This window comes from Macaca nemestrina, chromosome 7 (genome assembly GCF_043159975.1).
Source record: "Macaca nemestrina isolate mMacNem1 chromosome 7, mMacNem.hap1, whole genome shotgun sequence".
In the NCBI taxonomy this organism is placed as follows: Eukaryota; Metazoa; Chordata; class Mammalia; order Primates; family Cercopithecidae; genus Macaca; species Macaca nemestrina.
The window spans coordinates 48,397,520-48,423,330 of NC_092131.1; the positions used below are offsets into that span (position 1 = coordinate 48,397,520).

At 38.2% G+C, this 25,811-nt stretch overlaps 1 protein-coding gene across 2 annotated transcripts in view; it reads left to right on the top strand.

Annotated features, from left to right (window-relative positions):
• The window catches only part of LOC105473641 (reticulon 1), a 288,470-nt gene that overhangs the window by 235,456 nt on the left and 27,203 nt on the right, over nt 1-25,811 (top strand). The window contains exon 1 of one of the 2 annotated variants that reach the window (XM_011727521.2): nt 18,216-18,415. The exons of the other annotated variant lie outside the window; for it this stretch is intronic. Within the exon in view, the coding sequence (XP_011725823.1) occupies nt 18,355-18,415 (61 nt within the window). The 5' untranslated portion in view covers nt 18,216-18,354. Of the gene's footprint in view, nt 1-18,215; nt 18,416-25,811 lie in introns of those variants that run through there. 2 annotated transcript variants of the gene reach the window in all.

Sequence of the window (25,811 nt, forward strand, 5' to 3'; positions counted from 1 at the left end):
GAGTTAGGTTTTCTTGTTGAATTGAACCCTTTACCATTATGTAATGGTCTTGTCTTTTTTGATTTTTCTTTGTTTAAAGTCTGTTTGTCTGAAATTTGGAATGCAACCCCTGCTTTTTTCTGTTTTCCATTTGCTTGGTAGATTTTCCTCCATCTCTTTAGTTTGAGCATATGGGTGTCACTGCATGTGAGATGGGGCTCTTGAAGACAGCATACCATTGGGCCTTGCTTCTTTATCTAACTTGCCACTACATGCCTTTTAAATGGGGCACAGAGTGACAAGCTGGATAAAGAAGCAAGACCCATTCAAGATTATTATTGATATGTGTGGGTTTGATTTTGTCATTGCATTGTTATCTGTTTTTTATGCCAGCTTGTTTATGTGGTTGCTTTATAGTGTCACTGGCCTCTGTACTTAAGTGTTTTGTTTTGTTTTTTTTTTAATTGGCTGGTAATGGTCTTTCCTCTCCATATTTAGTGCTTGTAAGGCAGGTCTGGTGGTAATGATCTCCCTCAGCATTTGCTTATCTGAAAAGGATCGTATTTCTTCTTCACTGAGGAAGCTTAGTTTGGCTGGATATGAAATTCTTGGTTGAAGATTTTCTTCATTAAGAATGTTGAATATAGGCCCCCAATCTCTTCAGGCTTGTAGGGTTTCTGCTGAGAGGTTTCTGCTGAGAGGTGTGCTGTTAGCCTGATGGGGTTCCCTTTCTTTCTAGCTGCTTTTAACATTCTTTTATTTTGACCCTGGAAAGTCTGATTGTATATCTTGGTGATGATGTTCTTATGGAGAATCTTACAGAGGTTCTCTGTATTTCCTGAATTTGACTGTTGGCCTCTAGAGTGAGGTTGGGGAAGTTTTCACAGAAGATATCCTGAAATACATTTTCCAAGTTGTTTGCTTTCCCCCCATCCCTTTCAGGGATGCCAGTGATTTATAGTTTTGGCCTCTTTATATAATCCCGTATTTTTATATGTTTTAGAGGTTTTATTTGTTCCTTTTCATCATTTTTTATCTGTATATGACTATCTTGTTTCAGAGAGCCTGTCTTCAAGTTCTGAGATTTCTTCCTCAGTTTGGTCTATTTTGCTATTAATTCTTGTGATTGCATTGTGAAAATCTTGCAGTTTGTTTTTTAGCTCTATCAGATCAGTTTGGTTCTTTTATACTCAGTATTTCATCTGTCAGCTTCTGTATCATTTTATTTTGATTCTTAGTTTTCTTGGATTGGATTTTGCCATTCTCCTGAACCTCAGTGATCTTTGTTCCTATCAGTATTCTGAATTTTCTTTCTGTTATTCCAGTCAACTCACCCTGGTTAAGAACCCTTGTTGGAGAATTAGTGTAGTCATTTGGAGGATATAAGACACTCTGGCCATCTGACTTGTCAGAGTTCTTGTGTTGGTTCTTTCTCACATCTCTGCATTTAGGTGTTCTCTTAACTGTTGGGCTGCCTCTGATTGAAGCCATCAGGCAGGAACAGAGTGGTTGTGCTGGAGTCCTGGGCCTGGTGGCTCTGCCCAGTGAAGAGAAGTGAGGACCAGGACCTGTGTGGAGAACAGTATGGACACTTTTCCATTAGGTGGATGCTCTGTGCTGGGGGTTCATACCAGTGCCTGGTCCCCATGGACTCTCCAGAGCCTGGAGACAACAAGGGTGAGTGCTGTGAGAGAGCAAAGATGGCAACCCAACCCTCTGACTGGGAGCTCTGTCCCAGAGAGCTGAAGGACTGCTACTGGCTCAATAGCTCCAGTGGGGAAAGGCTAGAGACCCAGGCTGACAGAACCTGCCCAGTGAGGAGATATGGGAACAGGGACTCATGTAACAAACCATCTGGCCACTTTTCCACTGGGCTGCTATAATATGCAGAAGGTCTGCTCCAGTTTCTAATCACCTCAGATTTTCCAGCACCTGAAAGTATCAACAATCAAGACTGCAAAACAGCAAAGATGGCAGCATGCTCCTACCTCTGGGAGCTCCACCCCAGGGAGGTATGGATCTGTTGCCAGCTTGAACACACTGGTGAGAGCAGTTGTAGATCTTGGTCAGGAGATTCTGCCCAGTGAAGAGAAACAGGGTCCAGGACCCATAGAAAAGGCAGTCTAGTTGCAGCTTCATAGAGCTGCTTTGCTGTGCTGGGGAACTGCCCCCAGTCCCTAGTTTCCTTGGACTTTCTAGAGCCCTGTGGCAAGAAGAGCTAAGGCTGTGAAACAGCAAAGATGGTGGCCTGTTCCTCCCCCTGGGAGCTCCATTCCAAGGAGGCTTGGAAACACTGCCAGCTGGAAAACACTGGCAAAGGTGGCTGGTGACCCCAGTCAGGATGTCCCACCCAGTGAGGAGAAGCAAGGCCAGGGACCCATGGAAAGAGAAGTAGTCTGGCCACTTTTCTGTAGGGTGGCTGTACTGAAGGCAACAACAGCCAAGACTGGTTTTTAATAGTGGGTTCCTTTTATTTTATAGTTATAACAACAATCATATTTTCATACTTCTTTCTGAGTCAGTTTTGGTATGTTATATTGGTAATAAAACATCTAAATTTTCAATTTTATTGTCATAACTATATAACATCTTGTGATTTAAAATATATTATGTGTAACTGTGTTCTTCTTTTCATCCTTAGTGTTTACTTCTGCCTTTTTTCAGTCAGTGATGTCAAAGTTTGCCTATTTATTGTGTTTTCAAGAACAAGCAGTTGGTTTAATTGATATTCTTCTTGTTGTGTTGTATTGTTACTTTTATTACTAGACTATTTTTAGAGTAGTTTTAGCCCCACATAAAAATTGAACATAAAGTACAGAGACTTTCCATATATTTCCTGCCCCATACAGGTATAGCCTTCCCCATTGTTAACATCCCACACCAAAGTGGTACATTTCTTATCATTGATAAGCCTACATTGATACATCCTTGTTACCCATAGTACAAAGTTTACATTATGGCTCACTCTTGGTGTTGTACATTCTGGGGGTTTGGACAAATTTATAATGACATATATCCACCATTATCATATTGTACAAAGTAGTTTCACTGCCTTAAAATTATCTGTGCTGCACCTATTCATTCCTCTCTCCACCAACCCCGATCTTCTTATTGTCTCCCTAGTTTTGCCTTTTCCAGAATGCCATATAGCTGGAATCATATAGTATACAGACTTTTCAGGTTGGCTTCTTTCACTTAGTAAAATATGCATTTAAGTATTCTTCCTGCCTTTTCATGGCTTGGTAGCTCATCCCATTTTAGCTCTTATATTCCATTGCCTGAATGTACTACAGTTTGTCCATTTTGGGCAATTATTTTAAAAGCTGCTATAAACATGTCTGTGCAGGTTTTTGTGTGCACATAATTGTTCCACTCCTTTGGGTAAATATCAAGAAGAATTGCTGGATCATATGGTAGGAGTATGTGTAGTTTGGTAAGAAATTTGCAAACTGTCTTCCAAAGTGGCCAAACCATTTTGCATTCTCACCAGTAGATGCTCCACATCTTTGCCCAGCATTTGGTGTTGTCAGTGTTCTGGATTTTGGCCAGTCTATCTGGTGTGTAGTGGTATGTCATTGTTGTTTTAAATTGTATTTTCCTCTAACATACAGGTGGCACAACTTTTCATATATTTATTTGCTATCCATATATCTTCTTTGATAAGGTGTTTATTAAGGTTTTGGGCCATTTTTAGTCAGAATTTTTGTTTTCTTATTACTATTGGGTTGTAAGAGGTTTTTGTATATTTTTTATAAGTCTTTTATACAATATATGTTTTGCAATTATTTTCTCCCCGTCTGTGGTTTGTCTGTTCATTCTCTTGACAGGGTCTTTGACAGAGCAGAAATTTTTAATTGTAATGAAGTCAGCTTATCAGTTCTTTCTTTCATGGATCGCGCTTTGGCATTGTATTTAAAAAGTCATCACTAAACACAAGGTAATGTAGATTGTCTCCTATGTTATCTTTTAGGAGTTTATAGCTCTGCATTTTACGTTTAGGTCTGTGAACAATTTTGAGGTTGTTTTTGTGAAGACTGTAAGGCCTGTGTCCGAATTGATTTTTTGTTTTGTTTTTTGTGTTTTGTTTTGTTTTTTGCATGTGGATGTCCAATTGTTCCAGCACCATTTGCTGAGAACACTGTCTTTGCTTCATTGTATTGCCTTTGCTCCTTTGTCAAAGATCAGTTGACTAAATGTCTGTGTTTATTTCTGGATTATCTATTCTCTTCCATTGGTCTATCTGTCTGTTTTTTCACCAATACCATACTGTCTTGAAATCAAGTAGTGTCATCTTTCAACTTCATTCTCCTTCAGTATTGTTTTAGCTATCCTGAGTCTTTTGGTTTTCCACATAAACTGTAGAATTAGTTTGTGGATATTCATGAAGTAACATCCTGGAATTTGGATTGAGACTGCATTAAATCAATAGATCAAATTGGGAAGAATTCATATCTTCACAGTATTGTCTTCCTGTCCATGAACATGGGATAGCTGTCTGTTTAGCTCATTCTTCTTTGATTCCTTTCATGAGAGTCTTGTAGTTTTTCTTACATAGATTCAAATATCTTTTGTTCAATTTATACCTGAATATTTTGTGTTTTGGTGCTAATGTAAATGGCATTCTGTTTTAAATTTCAAATGTCATTTGTTCATTGCTGGTATATAGGAAAGCAATTGACTTTTAATTATTAACCTTGTATCCTGCTATATTATTATAATTGCTTATTAGTTCCAGGAGATTTTTTGTCAATTCTTTAGTATTTTCTATATTGGCAATCATGTCATCTTTAGACAAAGATAGCTTATTTTTTCCTTCCCAGTCTGAATACCTGTCTTTTCTTTTCTTGTCTTGTAGCATTAGCCAAGACTTCCATTACAATGGGGAAAGGTAGCAGTGAAAGAGGACATTCTTGCCTTGTTCTTGATCTTAATGGAAAATCTTCTAGTTTGTCACTACTCTGTATGATGTTAGCTGTAGATTTTTTGTAGATATTATCAAGTTGTGGAAGTTCCCTTCTATTCCTAAGATACTGAGTTTTTTTGTTTGTTTGTTTGTTTGTTTGTTTATCATGAATGGGTGTTAGATTTAGCCAAATACTTTTTCTATATCTATATTATATGATCATGTCATTTTATCTTTTAGTCTATTGATACCATGGATTACATTGATTGATATTCAAATTTTGAAGCAGCCTTTCATGCCTGGGATAAATCCCACTTGGTTGTGGCATATTATTCTTTTTATGGATTGTTGATTTTGATTTCTTGTTATGATTTTTGCATCATGTTGATGAGAAATAATGGCCTGTAGTTTTCTTTTCTTATAATGTTTTCATTTGATTTAGTATTAGGTTAATTTTGGCTTCATAGAAAGAGTTAGGAAGTATTACATCTACTCTATCTTTGGAAATAAAATGTAGAGAATTGGTATAATTTCTTCCTTAAGTATTTCATAGAATTCACCAGTAAACCTATCTGGGTCTAGTGCTTTCTGTTTGGGAAACTTATTATTGACTCAATTTCTTTAATACAGATAGGCCTATTCAGATTGCATATTTATTCTTGTGTGAGTTTTGTCAGACTGTGTCTTTCAATGAATTGATACATTTCATCTAGGTTATCAAATTTGTGAGTATAGAATTGTTCACAGTATTCCTTTATTATCTTTTTAATGTACATGTGATCTGTTTTGATGTCCCCTCTACATTTATGATACTAGTAATTTGTGTTCCCTCTCTCACTCTCCTTTTCTTTTTTTCTTTTTTTTTTTTGAGATGAGGTCTCACCGTGTCACTCAGGCTGAAGTGCAGTGGCATGATCATAGCTCATTGCAGCCTTGAACTCTTGGGTTCCAGAAATCCCTCCGCCTCACCCTCCCAAATAGCTAGGACTACAGGTGCACACCACCATGCCTGGATCATTTTTTATTTTTTGTAGAGACAGAGTCTCTCTAAGTTACCCAGGCTTGTCTCAAACTTCTGGCCTCAAGCAATCTTCCCACTTTGGCCTCCCAAACTGCTGGGATTACAGGAATGATCCACCATCCCTGGCCTTGTGTTCTCTCTTTTTTCTTAGACTGGCCAGAGGCTTATTGGCCTAAAACAATCACATTTCAAATGATATCTATAAGATCACTGAAACCACAGGTGGGCCTACCCTTACTAAAACTGCAGCCCACCATAACTCAGCCTAATTTCTGATGGAAACTTGTCAATTCCTCAGTTGCTACTTACTAGTGGAAGGAGGAACTTTTCTGAAGGAAAATAGCATCAACTGTCAGTCTTTGTGATTCTTTTATACACAATGCCCATCATGCTATAAGATACTATTAGACATATAAGAGGCAAAAACATGAGACCAACAATCAAGCAAAAAATGAGATGATAGAAGCAGACACATAGATGATCCAGATATTGGATACAGCAGATAAAGACTTCAAAATAACTATTATAAATATGTGAAAGAAAATTGATTAAAAAGATGAAGAATTTCAACAGAGACACGGAAACTATTTTAAAAAGTAAAATTACTAGAACTGAAAAGTAAAATTTCTGAAATTGTGACTTAATTGACTATGTTTAATAAGACTTTGAACACAGAAGACAGAATTAGTAAACTCAAAGATAGCTCAATATCAAATATCCAAAGTGGTAGATAAAGAGAATAAAAATATAAAAAGAAAAGAGTATAAAAAACTTGTGAAACATTTTCAGAAGGTCTAACATATGAAAAACTGCTTTCATAGAAGAGGAGAAAAGAAAATGGGTCTCAAGGAATATTTGAAGAAATACATGAGACATTATTCAAAATTGATAAAAGGCATCAATTCACAGACTTAAGAAGCTCAGTAAACCCCAAAGGAATAATAAAACTATCATAATCAAGCTGCATCAAACCAAAGCTAAAGAAAAAATGCTAAAAAACAGCCATAAAAGTTACTTTCTAAGAAGCAAGAACAAGACAAATTACTGACCTTTCAACTGAAATGATGAACTCTAGATGTTGGTGGAATGAAATATTTAAATTGCTGAAAGAAAAAAAAACTGCCAAATTAAACCTCTTTGCCCAATGAAACTATCATTCAAAAATGAAAATAAGATAAAGTTATTCTCAAACAAAAGTTGATATAAATACTTGCATGACTTGAGATAAAAGGAATAGTAAAGAAAATTCTTTGGACTGAAAGAAAACGATCTCAGATGGAAGGAATGGTATGAATGGTATGACAGGAGGAGATGAAGAACACTGGAAAGGATAAATATGTGAGTAAATGTGAAAGATTATTAATTTTTGTACAACAAAAAAACTGTTGTATAATTTGGTGTTTATAGCACCAATAATATACAAAAACCCTAGCATAAAAGGGGACAGAGACTAAGGGAGTTTGATGTTGTAAGAAACTTGTATTGTACAGGAATTTGTAAATTTGCTAATTTAAGATTTGCTCCAACATATTAAGGATGAACATTGTAATTTGTAGAATAATCACTCAAATGTTCAAAAAGAGGCCTGGCATGGTGGCTTATGCCTGTAATCCCAGCACTTTGGGAGGCCAAGGCAGGTGGATCACCTGAGGTCGGGAGTTCAAGACCAGCCTGACCAACATGGTAAAACCCTGTCTCTACTAAAAATAGAAAAAATTAGCTGGGTGTGGTAGTGTGCACCTGTAATCCCAGCCACTCAGGAGGCTGAGGAAGGAGAATTGCTTGAACCCAGGAAGCAGAGGTAGCAGTAAGCCAAGATCGCACCACTGCACTCCAGCCTGGGTGACAGAGTGAAACTCTGTCTCAAAAATAAATAAATAAATAAATAAATAAAATGTTCAAAAAGATAAAACTATAAGCTATTAGAGGAAATGATCTATAAAAATATACTTGATTAATTTCAAACAAGGCAAAAAAGGAAGAACAGGCCAGGCATGGTGACTCACACCTGTAATCCTAACACTTAGGAGGCCAAGATGGGTGGATCTCCCAAACCCAGGAGTTCCAGGCCAGCCTGGGTAACATGGCAAAACCCCATCTCTACAAAAAATACCAAAAAAAAAAAAAAAATTAGCCAGGTGTGGTGGCACGTGCTTGTAGTCCCCAGCGGCTTTGGAGGCTGAGGTGGGAGGATAACCTGAGCCCAGGTCAAGGCTGCAGTGAGCCATGATTGCACCACTGCACTTCAGTGTGGGCAACAGAGCAAGACCCTGTCTCAAAAGGAATGAAAGGAAGGAAAGTGAAAATAAGCTTTCATTTGAAGGAGTTAGTAAAACAATAGTGAATTAAAGCAAAAGAAAAGAAATAAAGGCAAATAAAAGGAAATAAAATGGAATGAAATAGAAAGCAGATATACAATACATAAAAAGAAAAAAGTAAAATAATTTATTCTTTAAAATGAACTCATAATATTGAAAAATCTTCAAGATGATCAAGAAATAAAGAGAAAATAAAATTTAACAATATCAGAAATGAAAGAAGGGACATGGCTATGTCACCTCCATTTTGTTAAAAAACATAAGATGATATAAAAAATTTATGCCAAGAACTGACAACATATTTTAAATGGACAAATTCAGGCTGGGCACAGTGGTTCACGCCTGTAATCCCAGCACTTTGGGAGGCTGAGGTGGGTGGATCACGAGGTCAAGAGATTGAGACCATCCTGGCCAACATGATGAAACCTCGTCTCTACTAAAAATACAAAAATTAGCTGTGCATGGTGGTGCGCACCTGTAGTCCCAGCTACTCAAGAGGCTGAGGCAGGAGATCGCTTGAACCTGGAAGGTGGAGGCTGCAGTTAGCTGAGATCATGCCACTGCACTCCAGCCTGGTGACAGAGCAATACTCCATCTCAAAAAATAAATAAATAAATAAATAAATAAATAAATAAATAAATAAATAAATAAATTGGACAAATTCATTTGGAAATAAAAACCAAAACTGACATAAGAAGAAATTAAAAGTTAGAATAATCTTAATATCTATTAAAGAAATCTATAATTACAAACTATTTTACAAAGAAAAGTCCCAGCCCCGATGGGCTCGGTGGTGAATTCTTCCAAATATTCCAATATGAAATAATACCATCTTACATAAACTTTCAGAAAATACAGGATGGAGTAACAGTTTCTAACCTGCTTTGTGAGGCCAGTATAAACCTAATACAAAAATCTAAGCTATCACAAGATGTACAAGCATATTGCAAGAAAAGAAAATTGGAGGATGGTATGTCTTCAATATGGATACAAAAATTCTACACAAAATATTAGCACATTGAATCCAAATTGAATACTGATGTATTAAAAGGATGTCACATAGGAGCCATGTGAGGTTATTCTAGAAATGCAAGGTTTAACATTCAAAATTTGATGCATGTAATTTTTATATTAAGAAAATAAAGAAAAAAAATCCATGTGGTCATCTCAAGAGCTTTAGAAAAAGTATTTGATAGAATTCAATACCTGTTCATAATAAAAACTCTCAGAAAACTGGAAAACAAAGGACACTTTATTAATCTGATAAAGGAGAGCTAAAAACTCACAGCCAACATCATACTTGGTAGTAAAAATTTTGAGCACAGTTTTCCCTTCCCTTACTTCAGGAGTAAGACAAAGAATAATCTGTTACCACTTCTACTCCTCATTATACTGGAGGTCGTAGCCAATGCAGTAAGACAAGGTAAAAGAGATAAAAGTACAAAGATTGGAAGGGAAAAAATAAACCCATTTTTATTCACAGAAGATATGATTACAAGCATACCTCATTTTATTGTACTTTGCAGATAACTGCTTTTTTTTTTTTTTTTTAAACAAATTGAAGGTTTGCGGCAACCCTGCATTGTGCAAGTCTATTAGCACCATCTTTTCAACAGCATCTGGTTACTTCATGTCTCTGTAACATTTTGGTGATTTTCACACTATTTTACACTTTTTTCTAGTTATGACAACTGTTACGGTGATCTGCGATCAGTGATCTTGATGTTACTGTTGTAATTATTTTGGGGTGCCACAAACCGCACCTATAGAAGACGGCTAACTTAATCAATAAATGTTGTGTGTGTCTGACTGCTCAACCAACTGGCCATTCTCTAGTCTTTCTCCCTCTGCTCAGGTCTCTTTATTCCCTGAGACACTACAGTATTTCACTTAGACCAATGAATAACCCCACAGTGGCTTCTAAGTGTTCAAGTGAAAGGAAGAGTCATACATCGCTCACTTTAAATCAAAAGCTAGAAATGATTAATCTTAGTAAACAAAGCATGTTGAAAGCTAAGATAGGCCAAAAGCAAGGCCAAACAGTTATCCAAGTTGTAAATGCAAAGGAAGGATTCTTGAAGGAAATGAAAAGTGCTATTTCAGTGAACACATGATTGATAAGAAAGCAAAATAGCCTCATTGCTGATATGGAGAAAGTTTCAGTGGTCTGGTTAGAAAACCAAACCCACCCTAACGTTCCGTTAAGCCAAAGCCTAATCCAGACCAAGGCCCTCACTCTTTAATTTTACGAAGGCTGAGAGAGGTGAGGAAGCTGCAGGAGTAAAGTTGGAAGCAGCAGAGGTTGGTACATGACAGTTAAGGAAAGAAGCCCTCTCCATGACATAAAAAAATGCCAGGTGAAGCAGCAAGTGCTAATGGAGAAGCTGCAGCAAGTTATTCCAAAGATCATTGATGAAGGTGGACTACACTGCAGCTGGTGACTTTAAGTTGAAGACAATGCTAATTTACTATTCAGAACATCCTAGGGCCCTTAAGAATTATGCAAAATCTACTCTGCCTATGCTCAATAAATTTAACAACAAAGCCTGGATAACAGAACATCTGCTTACAGCATAGTTTACTGAATATTTTAAGCTAACTGTTGAGAACTACTATTCAGGAAAAAAATATATATATTCCTTTCAAAATATGACTGCTCATTGACCATGAACCTGGTCCCCTAAGAGCTTTAATAGAAATGTGCAAGGAAATAAATGTTTTCTTGCCTGCTAACACAACATCCATTCTGCAGCCCATGGATCACACAGTAATTTTGACCTTCAAGTCATATTTAAAAATACATTTTGTGGCTGGGCACAGTAGCTAAGGCCTGTAATCCCAGCATTTTGGGAAGCTGAAGGGGGTGGATCACCTGAAGTCAGGAGTTTGAGGCCAGCCTGGCCAACATGGTGAAACTCTGTCTCTACTAAAAATACCAAAATTAGCCGGGCATAGTGGCAGGTGCTTGTAGTCCCAGCTACTTGGGAGGCTGAGGCAGAAGAATCACTTGAACCCAGGAGGCGGAGGTTGCAGTGAGCTGAGATCGCGCTACTGCACTCCAGCCTAGGTGACAAGAGTGAAACTCCATCTCGGGAAAAACAAAACAAAACAAAACAAAACATTTTGTAAGTCTATAGCTGCCATATTAAATGCTCTGGAAAGGATTCACCATTCTAAATGTCATTAAGAACATTCGTGATTCATGGGAGGAGGTCATCCTCCATAACAAGTGTTTAGAAAATGTTGATTGCAATCTTTATGGATGACTTTGAGAGGTCCAAGACTTCAGTGGAGGAAGTAACTGCAGATGTGAAAATAACAAAAGAACCAGAATTAGAAGTAGAGCCCAAAGATATGACTGAATTGGTGCAATATCAGGATCAAACTTGAATGGATGAGGAGTTGCTTCTTATGGGTGACCAAAGAAAGTGGTTTCTTGAGATGGAATTTACTCCAGGTGAAGATGCTGTGAACACTGTTGAAATGACAACAAAAGATTTAGAATACTACAAACTTAGTTGAGAGAGCAGTGGCAGAGTTTGAGAGGATTGACTCCAATTTTAAAATAACTTTTACTGTGGGTAAAGTGCTCTCAAACAACATTGTGTGCTGCAGAAAAATCTTTAATGAAAGGAAGAGTCAATCAATGTGGCAAACTTCACTGCTGTCTTACTTTCAAAAATTGCTAAAACCACTCCAACCTTCAATAGCCATGACCCTGGTCAGCAGCCACCAACATCGAGGCAAGACCCTCCACTAGCAAAAAGATTATTATGGATTACTGAAGGCTCAGAAGATTATTAGCAGTTTTATCAATAAAATATTTTTAAATCAAGGCATGTGAATTTTTTGTAATCATAATGCTATTGCACAATTAATAGACTACAGTATAGTGTAAACATAACCTTTATGTGCACTTGGAAACCCCCAAAATCATGTGACTCACTTTACTGCAATATTCACTTCATTGTAGTGGTCTCAAACAGAACCCACAGTATCTCTAAGGTATGCCCGTATGTGCATAGAAATTTTTAAAGAACCTTCAAACAGAGTTAATAAGTAAATTTAGCAAGGTCACTATATAATACTGTATTAACCTAGTGTGTTAGGCTGTTCTTTTGTTACTAAAAAGAAATACCTGAGACTGGGTAATTTATAAAGAAAAAAGGTTTCATTGGCTCATGGATCTGCAGGCTGTACAAGTATGGCACCAATATCTGCCCAGTGTCTGGTGAGGGCCTCAGGAAGCTTACGATCATGGCAGAAGGTGAAGTGGGAGCAGGCACATCACATGGCAAGAGTGGAGCAAGGGAGCAGAGGGCAAGAGGGGTGGTCCCAGACTTTTAAACAACTGCACCTCATATGAACTGAGTGAAAACTCACTTATCACCAAGGGGATGGTGCTAAACCATTCATGAGGGATCCACCTCCATGATCCAATCACCTCCCACTAGGCCCCACTTCCAACTTTGGGAATCACATTTTAACACGAGATTTGGAGGGGAAAAATATCCAAACCACATCACCTGGTATAGCATTTTTCATTTCCACTTTAAACTTTCCTATTTCAACTATGTACTCAGATTTTCTTTTGTAGGCATCCTATGGCTAGATTTTTTTCATCCAATCTGACAGTTTCCATCTTTCCAGCTGGTAGAAGTTAGATATATTTAGATGTATTTCCAATAATATAAGTCCTCAATGTCATAGGTTCTTGGAAACTATAACTTGAAGTGAAAAGATGTATAGCAGGTTCTTCAATAATGTCATTTCATGCAAGGTAGGTTCACTGTTAACACTGGTGAGAAAAAAAATCGTTCTGTTATATGTCTTTTTCCTTAAAGTTGCAGTTTCCAAGAACCTATCAACGATGTTAAGTGAGGACTTATGACACTTCATTTTGTGCTTTCCATTTACCAGTTCTTTGTATTTTCTTCTTATTTTCCCCTTTCCTAATTTCTATTGTTTGATTGAATTTGTTAATTTTCTAGTTTATGCAATTTATTTATTTAGAAGTTATATGTTCTAATTATTTTCTTTTCAGGTGACAAATACTTAATACACAAATTTAAGTTGCCAAAGTCTACAGTTGGTATTTCTATTTTCCTCCTAAACAATGAAAGGACTGTAGAATGCTTTTACTCTTCCCACTCTTTTCCACCTTATGTTCTGTTTTTGTCTCCTGTTTTAGTTTTACCTTTCTTTTATAAATCCTCAAGCTAGCCATTAACAATTTTTATGTCCAGCATTTTTTTCATGCAACTCATTTCTAAGGTTCAATTTTCTTCTTCCTAAAGTGTCACCTTTGGTAGATTTTTCTTCAGAGTCTGCAATTAGTAAATTCTCTCATTGATTACATATATGAAAAGGTCTGTTAGTCTTGCTGGGTATAGAATTCAAGATGATGATTACATTCCTTTGCTACTTTGAAGATGTTATTTTCTCAAACTATTATATTCTGGTTCTATTAAAGACTGCTGTTGGTCTAACAGTTTCTCTGAGGTAATCTGCCTTTGATTTATGCTTGCTTTTAAGATTTTCTCCTTGTCTTTGATGCCTTACATGTTCACTATAATGTGGGTTAGGGTATTGATTTATTATTTGTCTTGCTAAGGGCTGACTGACTGTCATAACCCTAGAACTTATCAATTCTGGAAAACTGCAAATTTGGATAAATTATTCAAGTTCCCATGTTATTCCACTTCTCAAAACCCTTCAGTGTCTCCCTCATTTACTGCCAGTATTACTACTCAGGCCTGGCATGATCTGGACCCTGCACATTTCTGTAATTAAGTTTCCCATTAATTCCATTTCTGTCTGACAGGAAATCCCCATGACTCAAACTGATGATGCTATTTCTTGTTCATAACTCAGCTTTCAACTTTACCTGCCCTCTAAAGCCTTTCCTGAAACCTGTTCTTCTCCCTAGCCACTCTCTGTTTTGTGTACCCACTCTTTCCTGCTCATAGGTCTGTTAGTTGATTGCATTTATCTATTTATGTGTAAAATTTTCCCCCTCTAGACTCAAGTTCCCAGTGGGCAGCTCCCTTTGTATTTATGGAGACAGGTCCTTAGTATGGGCTCTGTAAATATTTGTAGATCAAATGAATAAATGAATCACGAAACGAGGGTAAACACTAACTCATAGGGATCTTGTAACAACTAAATATATACCACATGAAGAAGCACCTGGCAAATAATATGTGCTAATCTATTGTTTGAATCTCCATATTCATGCATTATTCTGCTACAGCGGGTTATGTACCAAACTGGTTGCCTTTTAAAATTTCCTTATTCCATATGGCATAGAGTTCTCAGTGTTCTTTGATCATAATGAAGTATATTTTTGGTTCTGTGCCTTTTATTCCAATTGCTATATTTCTCAGCACAAGAAAAAATGAAGATGCTTATATAGTTTACCAGTTATTACATTCTGTCATGAAAACGCAGTGCATCTGTGAATGTTCTTCTCCCATATATCTTAATGGCATCTCCTGCTCCTTTAGGTGTCTGCTCCAGGCCTTTGCTGACCCTCCTTACAAAATAGCAAATTTCCACCTCACCTCCACTCTGTCCTCTTTTATGTGCTTTATTTTTCCCATATACTTGTCCATAAATGAATATTACATATTTACCTTTTTGGTTATTATTTGCCCACACATACACACCAGCATATAAAGTAGGAACTTTGCTTTATGCCTAGAACAGTGTCCAGTACACAGCAGGTACTCAATAAATATTTGTTGAATAAATGTATCAATGCAGATGCCACTCTTTCCCATCAGTAAAATTCTAGTGCCAGAGGAGACAGACACAGTAAAACCCCTCTGGGAATGCTAGCCTTCAATGTTCATCTTGACCTGGGATAAGATTACAAAACTTGACTATTTTGCTTTTCCTGAGAACAGACTGCCTAATGCATGATTTCATCCTGAAAAATAAAGAAATCACTTCCTCTCCTGGCAAGCACCTTAACCAAGTTCTAAGCTGGCTGCAGATAAAGCCCGTCTGTTCTCTACTGGTTTAAAGATAGTGGCAGTTCCTGCCTGCTTTTAGCAAGCTTTATTTTGCTTTCTGTTTTCTTTCACCACTTAAGGAAAATTTACATATCTTTTCTACCCATTTTATCATTTTGATCTTGGCAAGAGCTTTCAATTAATACTGTGTGAACAGTTGTGCAAAGAAAGCACCCACTTACAATGATTATGGGAAATAAATTCTTATTATTTCATAATGACAAACACCTAAAGCTTCCAGTTATTTGTGTTGTAATTTTGAGAGGTCCAGAGATGACAAATGACTTGCTGAAGGCCATGTAGCTAACTTTTACAATACAGGTGATTCCTAGTTTTCCATGAATAAGTTCATTTATGTTTCTCTTACCACTTACACATTAACCTAAAGCCTGCCAATTCTTACTTCACTACTGTGAATCTGTCTGTGAAATAGCCATCTTACTTCCTCAACCTTCAACTATCAAACTGTTAGAGTGGGTTTTTTGTGTGCCATCCAACATCTCTCTCCACACTTAGCGTAAATGAAAATAATGTGGTCTTTCAGCTAAACTGACATTCCAAGGACAGGGTCTCACTGTGTCACCCAGGCTGGAGTGCAGTGGTGCGATCACAACTCACTGTAGCCTCGACCTCCCTGGGTTCAGGTGATCCTCCCACTTCAGCCTCCCGAGTAGCTATGATTACAGGTGCATGCCACCATGCCTGGATAATTTTTTTTTTTTTTTTTTTTTTAGAGATGGGGTTTCACCATGTTGTCCGGGCTGGTCTTGAGCTCCTGGGCTCAAGCAATCCACTCACCTCGGCCTCCCAAAATGCTAGGATCACAGGAGTGAACCACTGCGCCTGGCCCCAAGGTCAACTTTATGGTCAATGTAAAATGCCTGGCCCAGGAAGTCTGACCTAATGTATCCTCCACTTTAAAGAGAGTTTGCTTCTCCCTGTTCCTTATTGGGAACATTGTGTATTCGCCATACACACTATACAGACTGTCAGATTGGCAGTACACACTGTTTCCCGTAATGTAGTGGACACAATACTCGTCACTAAAGGTACCTGCTGGCACCTTCTGGACTTAGGGCGGATAACTGGGGCTATCATTGGACTGGCAGTGCCTCCTAGTGGCCACAGCTCTAAAGATCTCCCTCCAACTGAAAAGCAGCCAGGGCAGCAAGAGCTCACCAGGCAACCCCTACCCTACCCTCTCCTTTCTTCTTAGTCCTGTCCCCATATCATGCAGTGAGAATTCGGTGCTGATCAGGCTGTCATCATATATACCAGTCTTTTCAGTATTTGACAGAATTCCCAAAAATGACGTGGCAATGAAAACAATTGGGAGGAGGGAGGAAAGGTAGGGAATATAAATAGAAAAAAAAAAATCACGAAAATATCCTTAGAGTAGGTCATTGTGAAAAGTGCTTTGTAATAATGTGGTCATTGTTGTTCCTTCCCATCAACCCTGTGGGAGCTCTGACACCCGTTAAGCTTCATTCGGTTTCTCCACAAGCTTGTATCCTGAAAAGAATGCACACGATCCCAAAGATCGTATTTTAAAGTGTATATGCTTCATTAAAATGAAAGATGATAAATCATGTCTACAAGCATAACCTTGAGATTACTGTCCTTAGGCCCTTGCTGGTGTGGGGTATGCAAATGTAGATTTTGATCTGGGAAAGAACACCTCTGGGAACTGTAGAGGTATCGGGAAGGCTCCACTTCTCTAGGAAAAAGACCCTGTAATGGATAAGGCCGTGCCACAACAAGATGAAGTGGAAAGTTTGTTCCTGCTCCCTCGGAACTCTTCCTTCTGTATGCTCCCGTGATTTCCAAGGCATCCTCTGTCCTCATGCAGTGTCTTGCCTCCTCTAGGCACCTCTTCCAACACTACCTTCTTTTCCAGACAATGCCCACATTCCAGTCCTTTCTCTGTCCTATTTCTATCTTTTCTTCATCAAAATACATTTATCCCATCCATTCTCTCAGGGTCTTGATGAATGTGCCGATAAAGTAGTTTATGGTAAGATTTAAAAAGTAGGTCACCACCCATTGTTCTGTTCCTTCCTTAGACATTTGCATTTTAACTGGGGACTCCTGACATCCTTGACTACCTGGGCTTGGAAACCAAAGCCTTATCTCCCAAATACACATCACCCACCTCCATTGCCCCCCAGTGGTCAATCCTAAAGATGACACTGTTGAGACAATGCCCTTTGCTTCCTTGAGTTCTGTCTGAACATCCCCACAACTGATACCCTTGGATTGTCACTGCATTAACCAATGACTCCACGTCCCAGAGTCCAAGGGCTTTGGTCTGGGGTCTACAGGCACCGCATTCTGACATGGATTCCCTCAACCCACAAACAGAGAGGGGTAACCCAAGAAATACACAAGCCCTCTGGGACAGAGCAGTAGGATTTCCCTCCAATGATTGTTTCTTGCCAACAAAGGTTTTGGATATCTGTGGAGTATTCCAAAAGAAGGAGAGAATCTGGCAATTCTTCGTAAGATTCTAGGCAATTAAAATTCATTGAGTCCAGATTTTTAAGAGTTAGGTAAGGGAGAAGTGAAAGGTAAACGGTGGCGACAATTGGGGAACATTATGCTGCAAGCCTGACATTTATGATGCCGTTGACTTGGTCTTGTCCAGCAGGTTTCTTGGGTTTCTCAGAAATTTCTAGAATATGCACCTCGCATATTCTGGGAGTCAAGAACTCCCGGGAACAGCCCAAGTACCCCTCCTCTCACCCCCACCCTCAGCCTTTTTTCCCCTCCTCCCAAACCTCCCACCCCCTGTCCGCGTCAGCGCTTTCCCGGCCAGAACCGCTTTACCCGTCTCCAGGGTAGCACCCTTGGGCAGCCCAGCCAACGCTGTCGCGTCGAGTGGCGCCCGCATCCCCATGCGCGCAGGCGGCTCCGGAGCCGCGCAGCGCTGATTCGCTGCCGGCCGCGCAGACTGCGGCGGCAGCGACGCTCCCGCCCCTCGCCGCGCGCCTCCTGGTGCAGCCTCAATCTCTCCGCATCCGCGCGGCCACGACGAGCCCAGCCGCAGCAGTCGGGCACCAGTGAGTGCACACTCGGCGCCCGCAAGGAGAGACACGGCGAGCCCCCAAAGCCCGCACGATGCAGGCCACTGCCGATTCCACCAAGATGGACTGTGTGTGGAGCAACTGGAAAAGTCAGGGTATTCTCTTTATTTCAGTAGTGCATGCCTGAGGCGCACGGGAAACCCGGGACCCGGACTCATCCATTGTGCATCATTTCACCTGTGGGACCGGTGCATGCTTTATACCCCGGAGCTTTCTGTTGGGGGATAGTAAACCTGTTATTTCAAGAATCAAAATGGATGGTGCTTGTTGTTTTTTTCTTTTCTTTTTTCTTTAACCCCACCCCCACCCCTTTGTTTTCTTATTGTAATGCTGGTATTTTAAATAATGCATCAGTCGCCTCCTCTGGGAGTTCTTTTGGGATCTGTGGATCATTCAGTACTTGTTTAATGTTTCCTCATCGCCGGAGTTAAAGTGCTTTCTTATTGTTTCATGCATCCCAGTGAATTTATTTCTGCCCTAAGGTTGAAATCTCCTGGCAGAACCATTAACTGAGAGGGCTGGAGTGCATCCTTTTAAGAGGGACACACCCATTTCAGGGTTATTATTTGTGATCACACAAAGGAGAGTAGAGATGCAGACTAGCTCTCGAAATCCTGAAAATATGATGGCGTAGCCACATATTAGGATGGTTCACTTTGAAATATTTGGGGTTTTTTTTCTGTCATTGGAGTAACCTGTGACTACTATTTATTAATAATAGGTATCTGTGAAATAAATGGAGGGAAAGAACGAAACAGTGCCGTGGCCCTTGATATAACAGATTTATTTTGGAATAGTCCATATTAGCACTGGGTGTGGCTACCCTCCAGCCTCGTTTGGATTGCTTTTCAGCCATTTTTATTCAGCCTCACACTTCACACATCCATCTCTCCTTTGTTACATTAAAATTCACCTTGCTCAGTTACAGAGTATGAGGAGAAAGATAATTTGCAAGAATGAATTGTGTGTAGGAACTTGGGTGTTTGTCGGAGGTAGTGTGTCTTTTCATATTTAACAAAGATGGTTCTGAAGAAGGCGCGTTTAATTTAACCTGCAGGGTTTTGCAGCATCCCTCAGGAGACCAAGAATACTCTGGAGCAGCAGCTGATTCTGTAAAAACCTGGCATCTTCCCCTTGTAATTTTATATCACAGGAAGGATAGGGCGTCCTTTCCTCTTTAATGCCTCTGTGGGGTTTTGCTTCGGTATATATTTTAAGAAAAAGTAAACATAAATCTCAGAATTAAAAGCCTACTTACCTTCCCTCTTGTTTGTTGGATTGGGTGGCAATGACATAAAATCCAATCGTCTACTTCAAATTATATGAGTGCTGGAAATACAGTTGTCAAAAGTAAATCGATGGAGCTGATAAATTTAAAAGCCAGTAAATAAGAAATATATGGCAGTTGAGGCTCAATGTTTTGAAGAATGATGACAATTACATGGAAGAGCATATGTTCAATATAGAAGGCAGCTGTGAAAATATTTTGTAACATTTTATTCTTGTTCTGTGTTTAGACCCATCCAGTTTATTTGATATACACACCTGACAAACAATTATAGCTTGATGTAATATCAAATGTAGTTGGACATAAACACTGGTTTTTAGACTAAGATTATGAGTTTCTAGTATTTTTAACAAAAGTAGATATTCAAAGACAGCAGGTTTTCTGTTCTATTTGTATAAGATATTCACAAAATCTTCTGAATTAAATATCTTAATCTATTTCATCACAATCTTATGCTTTTTGACTTGGTTGCCTCAGTTTATGTCTCCGAGGTTTAAAAAATCACATGGACTTTTATCATTAAAATTAACACAAAATATCATCGTTTCGCCATTGAAGACGAAATAATTTTTCATTTCTGAGATAGGGCTACTTGTGAAGATTAATTGAAGATCATTGAGAATCTGTTATACTCAACGACCTGTGGTAGTCTTCAGTACCACTGATTTCCTTTTGTCAGATGGAACAAATCCATTATCTTGAAAATTGACTAATAAGTAACTGGATGGGAGGACTTATGAGCACAAAAGAGAAATTGTAAGGAGTGAATTATTCCTTTTTTTTCTCCTCACTGTGAGAACTTTTAACCTTAACAGAATCTACATTGAGGTGGTGGTGGTGTTGTTGTTGTTGTGTAGCATTTTTAGTGTATCCTCTTCCCTTTAGTTCCCTTATTATCAAAAACAGTTGTTCTTAACCCTGTCTGCCTGTTAGAATCACCTGGGAAGCTTTAAAAACCACAAAGGATGCCTGGGCCCCACCCCTTGCGATTCTGATTCAATTGAGCTGAGTATCCGTATTTTTTAAAAAGCTCCTTAGGTAAGTTTAATATGCAACCACAGTTGAAGTCACTGGAATATTATTATTATTTTGTAGAGACGTTGTCTCGCTATGTTGCCCAGGCTGGTATCAAACTCCTGGCCTCAGGCAATCCTCCTGCCTCAGCCTCCCAAAGTGTTGGGATTACAGGCTTGAGTCACCATGCCCGGCCTGGTGTGTAATAATTCTTAGTGAGCCAAACCCATAGACCAGCAGAGGTCCAGGATACCAAAAAAAAAAAAAAAAAAAAAAAGCATGTGATCTAGAAGCAGCTGTGAATGCAGTGGAAAAAAGTCAGTGCGGCATTGTTGATGATGTCCTCCAGAAGGATTAGGAGGGACAAGTTTTACTTGGAAAGGAAGTAAGCGAGCTTTCGGTTTTCTTCGTATTATTAAATACTACATGGAGAAATTGCAGCAGATTGAATATTTCATGAAGACTCCACTGAAACTAATTATAGTGTTCTATAAACACTGTAGTGCACATGCAAGAGGAACCTTATCAACATATATAATTTCAGCTACAGAAAAGAATGTTTAAAGAAAGGGAGGCTAAAGTCCTCCTTATATATACCAAATCACACCAATTCTGCTTCCAATTTTAAAAAGTTATACTACCACCAAGTATTGGTTAATAATCAAAGCACATTCTACTCAGTGAAAACAAAATGAGAATTAAATGACAACCTAATAAAACACCTGTATAGATAATAATCTTACAGATCAGTACCATCCTACTATTTACAGGACTCTTTTACAGAGTGGTTTGTTTGAATTACTGCATTTAGTCCCCACAAAACCTGTGCGGTGTAAGTTTTATTATTGTCCTCATTTGGAAGGGATGCCTGAGGCTTTGGTAAGGGCACGCAGATAGTAATGCCAGAGGCTGGCTGCAAGCCTGCACTGTCTCCAAAGACCCTCACTTCCCACTGCTCCACCTTCTGCCTCTGAGGTTGATGGCTTTTTCCTCAATGATTTTTCTAAAGGTTTAAATTATCTATGTAATGGTGATTCTATGGGCTTAATAACCCCTTCACATTTACAAGTCTTCATTTTGCACATGTCTTCTCATTTGAGCTTTTCAGTTTACTCTTGAACATGATGAGGCTCTGAAGTTAACTGACTTGCCCAAGGCTTTTTGGTAGCAAATTGTGTAGTAAAAGGTGATTGTCTTGGCTTCAAATCCATAACTCCTCCCATCTCAGCACTCACTGCCTATCTTACTAACGCTTAGTCAGAGAAAATGAACTCTCATCTACCTCATCTGAGATATTTTCACAGACATTCTAATCTTTACAAATACAGCAAAATTTAGCAGGAAGGCTGTGATCTTGACCAATTTATACCATGGTTGTCACTGTCATCACCACCATCATCAATTCATCATTCTAAATTCTCTGTAAATATTAGCTATGTGCCAGTTGCTATCCTAAGCTCTTGTTACATACTTGCTTTAATTAAGCCTCCGTGAGACTTTTTTTGTTACTCTCATGTTATAAAGGAGGTAACTAAGGGATTTAAGAATGAGAGGGGCAGCAGTTTGCCCCAGGATGTAACTGGGTTCTGAACACAGTACATTCTGATCGTGAAGCCTATACTTTTAACACTTCTACTATACTACCCAAATCCAAATGATGTTATACTAGTGGAACAAAATTTGGTAAGAACCATGCATTCACAGGATTCTGTTTGTTCTCTAAAGATCATTTTTTCTCCCCAGACCTCACTGTACTGAACAAATTCACCTGATACGATGCTTAGTCGTATATGGTGGATTGATACATGTGTGCCTGGGACTAAAGGTCACCTCCCATTTTACTCTGCGGGGCAGCATTTTGTAGTTACAGATTGCCAGAATGTAAGTTATTGATGAAAGATGAAACAGTTTCCGGAGAGCATAACCTAAAGGCAATCATTTTTTTACAAAATATTTTGAAACTTTTATGCTGGTCTACAGTGCTCATGGAAACACTTCAGGATAATCTATTTGAAAGGAGCTAGTCTGAAATGTTAAAGAGCTAAGCATTCCAGAACACACAGAGGAAATAATCTGTTTTAGCTACAGTAAATGAAAAAAAAATGCATGCCTTTGGGAATAGTATTTGGGAAAGACATTTTACACATACACATAAAGGCAGACTAATATCACCTTTTATCAAAATCAGCATTTTTAGACCCATTATTATTAAAATATTGCACAAATATTACAATGTAAGTATTAACATTTGCAAACTGCCTGGCTCTGAAGATTCTTATGGGATCCAATGGGAAAACTGCCTTAGCTGGGAAGATGGGGATTTTTTTTCCCCCTTAGTGAAACCAAACTCTTATTATGCAGATAATATCCCAAATGTAGGTAATCAATCACTCCATTGAAAAATAAAATTCTTTTTCAAAATGTATTAACATTTTCAAGAGAAACTTTTTAAGGAACTATTTCGAGCTCTGGGAGGGGAATAATGGCTTTATTTTTTTCTAAAAATGAGGAAGGCACATTGTGAACATTTTCATTTGTACAAAGAGAGGTTCAAATAAAGCCATTAATTACCCAAAATCCTACCACTCAGAGTTAATCATTGTTAAGATTTGCTGAATATTATCTAGATATTGCATAAAAATGAAACTAAAGGGCTAGGTAGGCAACAAAAACAGTGTTTATAAAATAAGATTGAATATATTACAAAAAGTATTTAAAATAATTTAATAGAAGAAGTGGACATGAAATTGAAAGAATTGTGAAACTTCAGATACATGTTTCTTTATTATATGAGCTTTTCCTTCCTGGAAATTGAGAAAAAGACTATGATAAACATCAAAAGGTTTGAATCATTTTTAGTTACATGTTGCAGTTTTAGACCTACAGATGGACGCTCTGCAGTGTCCAACATTTTTTTTAAAGATGCATTATGGGTTAGAAAGGTTGACAAAAATGCTGATCTAAATTTACATCTTCAACTCTATTATTTTTCTCAGATTTCTGTGAATACTTCTTTCATTAAAAAACAATAATCCTACTGTTCCACGATGAAAGTATTATGATTACTATATATCAATAGGGATTATGGATAAAATCTTCCATTATAGTTACCAGGCCCTTCCTTCTTCATCATTTTTAAAAAGTCTCTCTTTCCCTCCTTCTCTCCCTGCCTTATATTTGAAATCATAATCTGTACACAATTATTTCTCATCTTTAGACCAGTTAATATGTTCTGGAACAGAATGTGAAGAAATTGATATATTTTAAATTACCTTATAATAGAATTAAATTCTAAAATCCACTGAATCCAACAAAACCAGATCTATTATGAGTTAGGCCTTGAGTGGTTAGCTTTCAGAATAGCACTTTTTAAAATAATTAAATGTTTGTCACAGGCAAATTTCCCATCCTCCTCTTAAGTTGTGTGCATGTTTGCACCTATGTACTGTTGATACACTGTCACCTTTCAAGTTCTTATGAAAATACAGTCCAGGCACAGTTGGCTCACGCCTGTAATCCTAGCACTTTGGGAGGCCGAGGTAGGTGGACCATCTGAGGTCAGGAGTTCGAGACCAGTGTGGGCAACATGGTGAAACTTCATCTCTACTAAAAATACAAAAGTTAGTCAGGCATGGTGACACACGCCTGTAGTCCTAGCTACTCGGGAAGCTGAGGCAGGAGAATTGCTTGAACCCAGGGGGCAGAGGTTGCAGTGAGCTGAGATCACGCCATTGCACTCCAGCCTGGGCAACAGAGCAAGACTCCGTCTCAAAAAAAAAAAAAAGACACACAGCCATTCAAAGAAATATGGCTGCCTTATAATTAAGTTCATAATTTGAAAGCTAGGAATTTGATATTAATGATTCTTTAAAAGCCATCTTCTGCCTAGGTGACAGTTAATAATTCTAACTACTTTAAAATCTTGATAATTAAAATTATATTCCAAACTTACAGCATATATTTCAAATTAGAAGATTGTTAGGAGTTTTAAAACTTAAAAGTATAGTATTCTATTTTTCCAAAATATGTTTCAGCTGTGTCTTTAAGTTCAAGCCAAGCAAAGTTATTTTATTGTTTCATGAAATAAAATTCTAAATTCTTCCTTATTTTATATGTTGCCAAAGGAAAAAGCATAATTTCAGCATTACTCTTGAGCTCTTTGATAAAGCTGGTGTTAATGTTGAACAAATGAAACTCACAACTACAAGTTTTAATTTTTAGAATGTATCGCAGTTCTACCCATTTTACAAAGAAAATGCTTTAAATATGGTCATATTTTATCTCCTTTCTTCAGAAATAGTTCACCAAACTGCAGATTGGCAAATTTCAAATTTGGTAATAATTGGCATCAAGAAGAACGTGATATTTTATTGAATGGAACAGAGGTACAATGAGAAATCAATCCTTTTGTCTTTTTAGTTGAAGAAATATTTTTGCTGTTATCATCTTGGCCCAAATTTTAAATGTATTCATTTTTTTAAAAAGGAACCAACAGCTGTCTCTCTCGTGGTCCTTTTCTTTTCCACTACAATGATGGGTTTTAAGAAGGGGTGACATGATCTTAAGATTTTGTGGTTAATTATGGTTGATGACCAACAGACCAAATGAACAATTTGTATTTTGAGGAGGTCAAAAAGCTTAAAGAAAGAAAAAGTACATGAAGATAGTCATTCTTGAGTATCTCAAAATTCTTTCTTCATGCCTCAACTATCACATTCCCAAAGCCTGTCTTTTCCTCCCTGTGACCATCTCTTCCTTTGATCCCGGTTATCCTGTGAAGATCCCTCCAAGTGAGCCTTGGCTTTGCAAGAGGTCTAGGAGGAGGAGGAGCTTACCCAACTGTCTGAAATACTCAGGCCCTGCTGTTTCACTTCCTGGGCAGGCCTATCCCACCATGGTCACCAAGGGTTTACACATCATTATGTTAACCTGACAGCTTGGAAAGAATGGGAATGTTCTAGTCCTGGTGGTTAGACCTAACAAACAGGAATCATATTCATTTCTAACCAAGGAAAATGTTAAGCCCTCCATAAGGATAAAGTAGTTTTTGCCTTCAGTCCAGCCCGAGAAGGAGCCATTCAGGAATAGTGTAATTCCTTTTGTCTCTCATGGAAGAAAAGCAGCAGAGATTGCTGTTGGCTGTGGCTTTGACACTCAAATCCTTCATTTTCCTTTGTTCCACCAAAGCT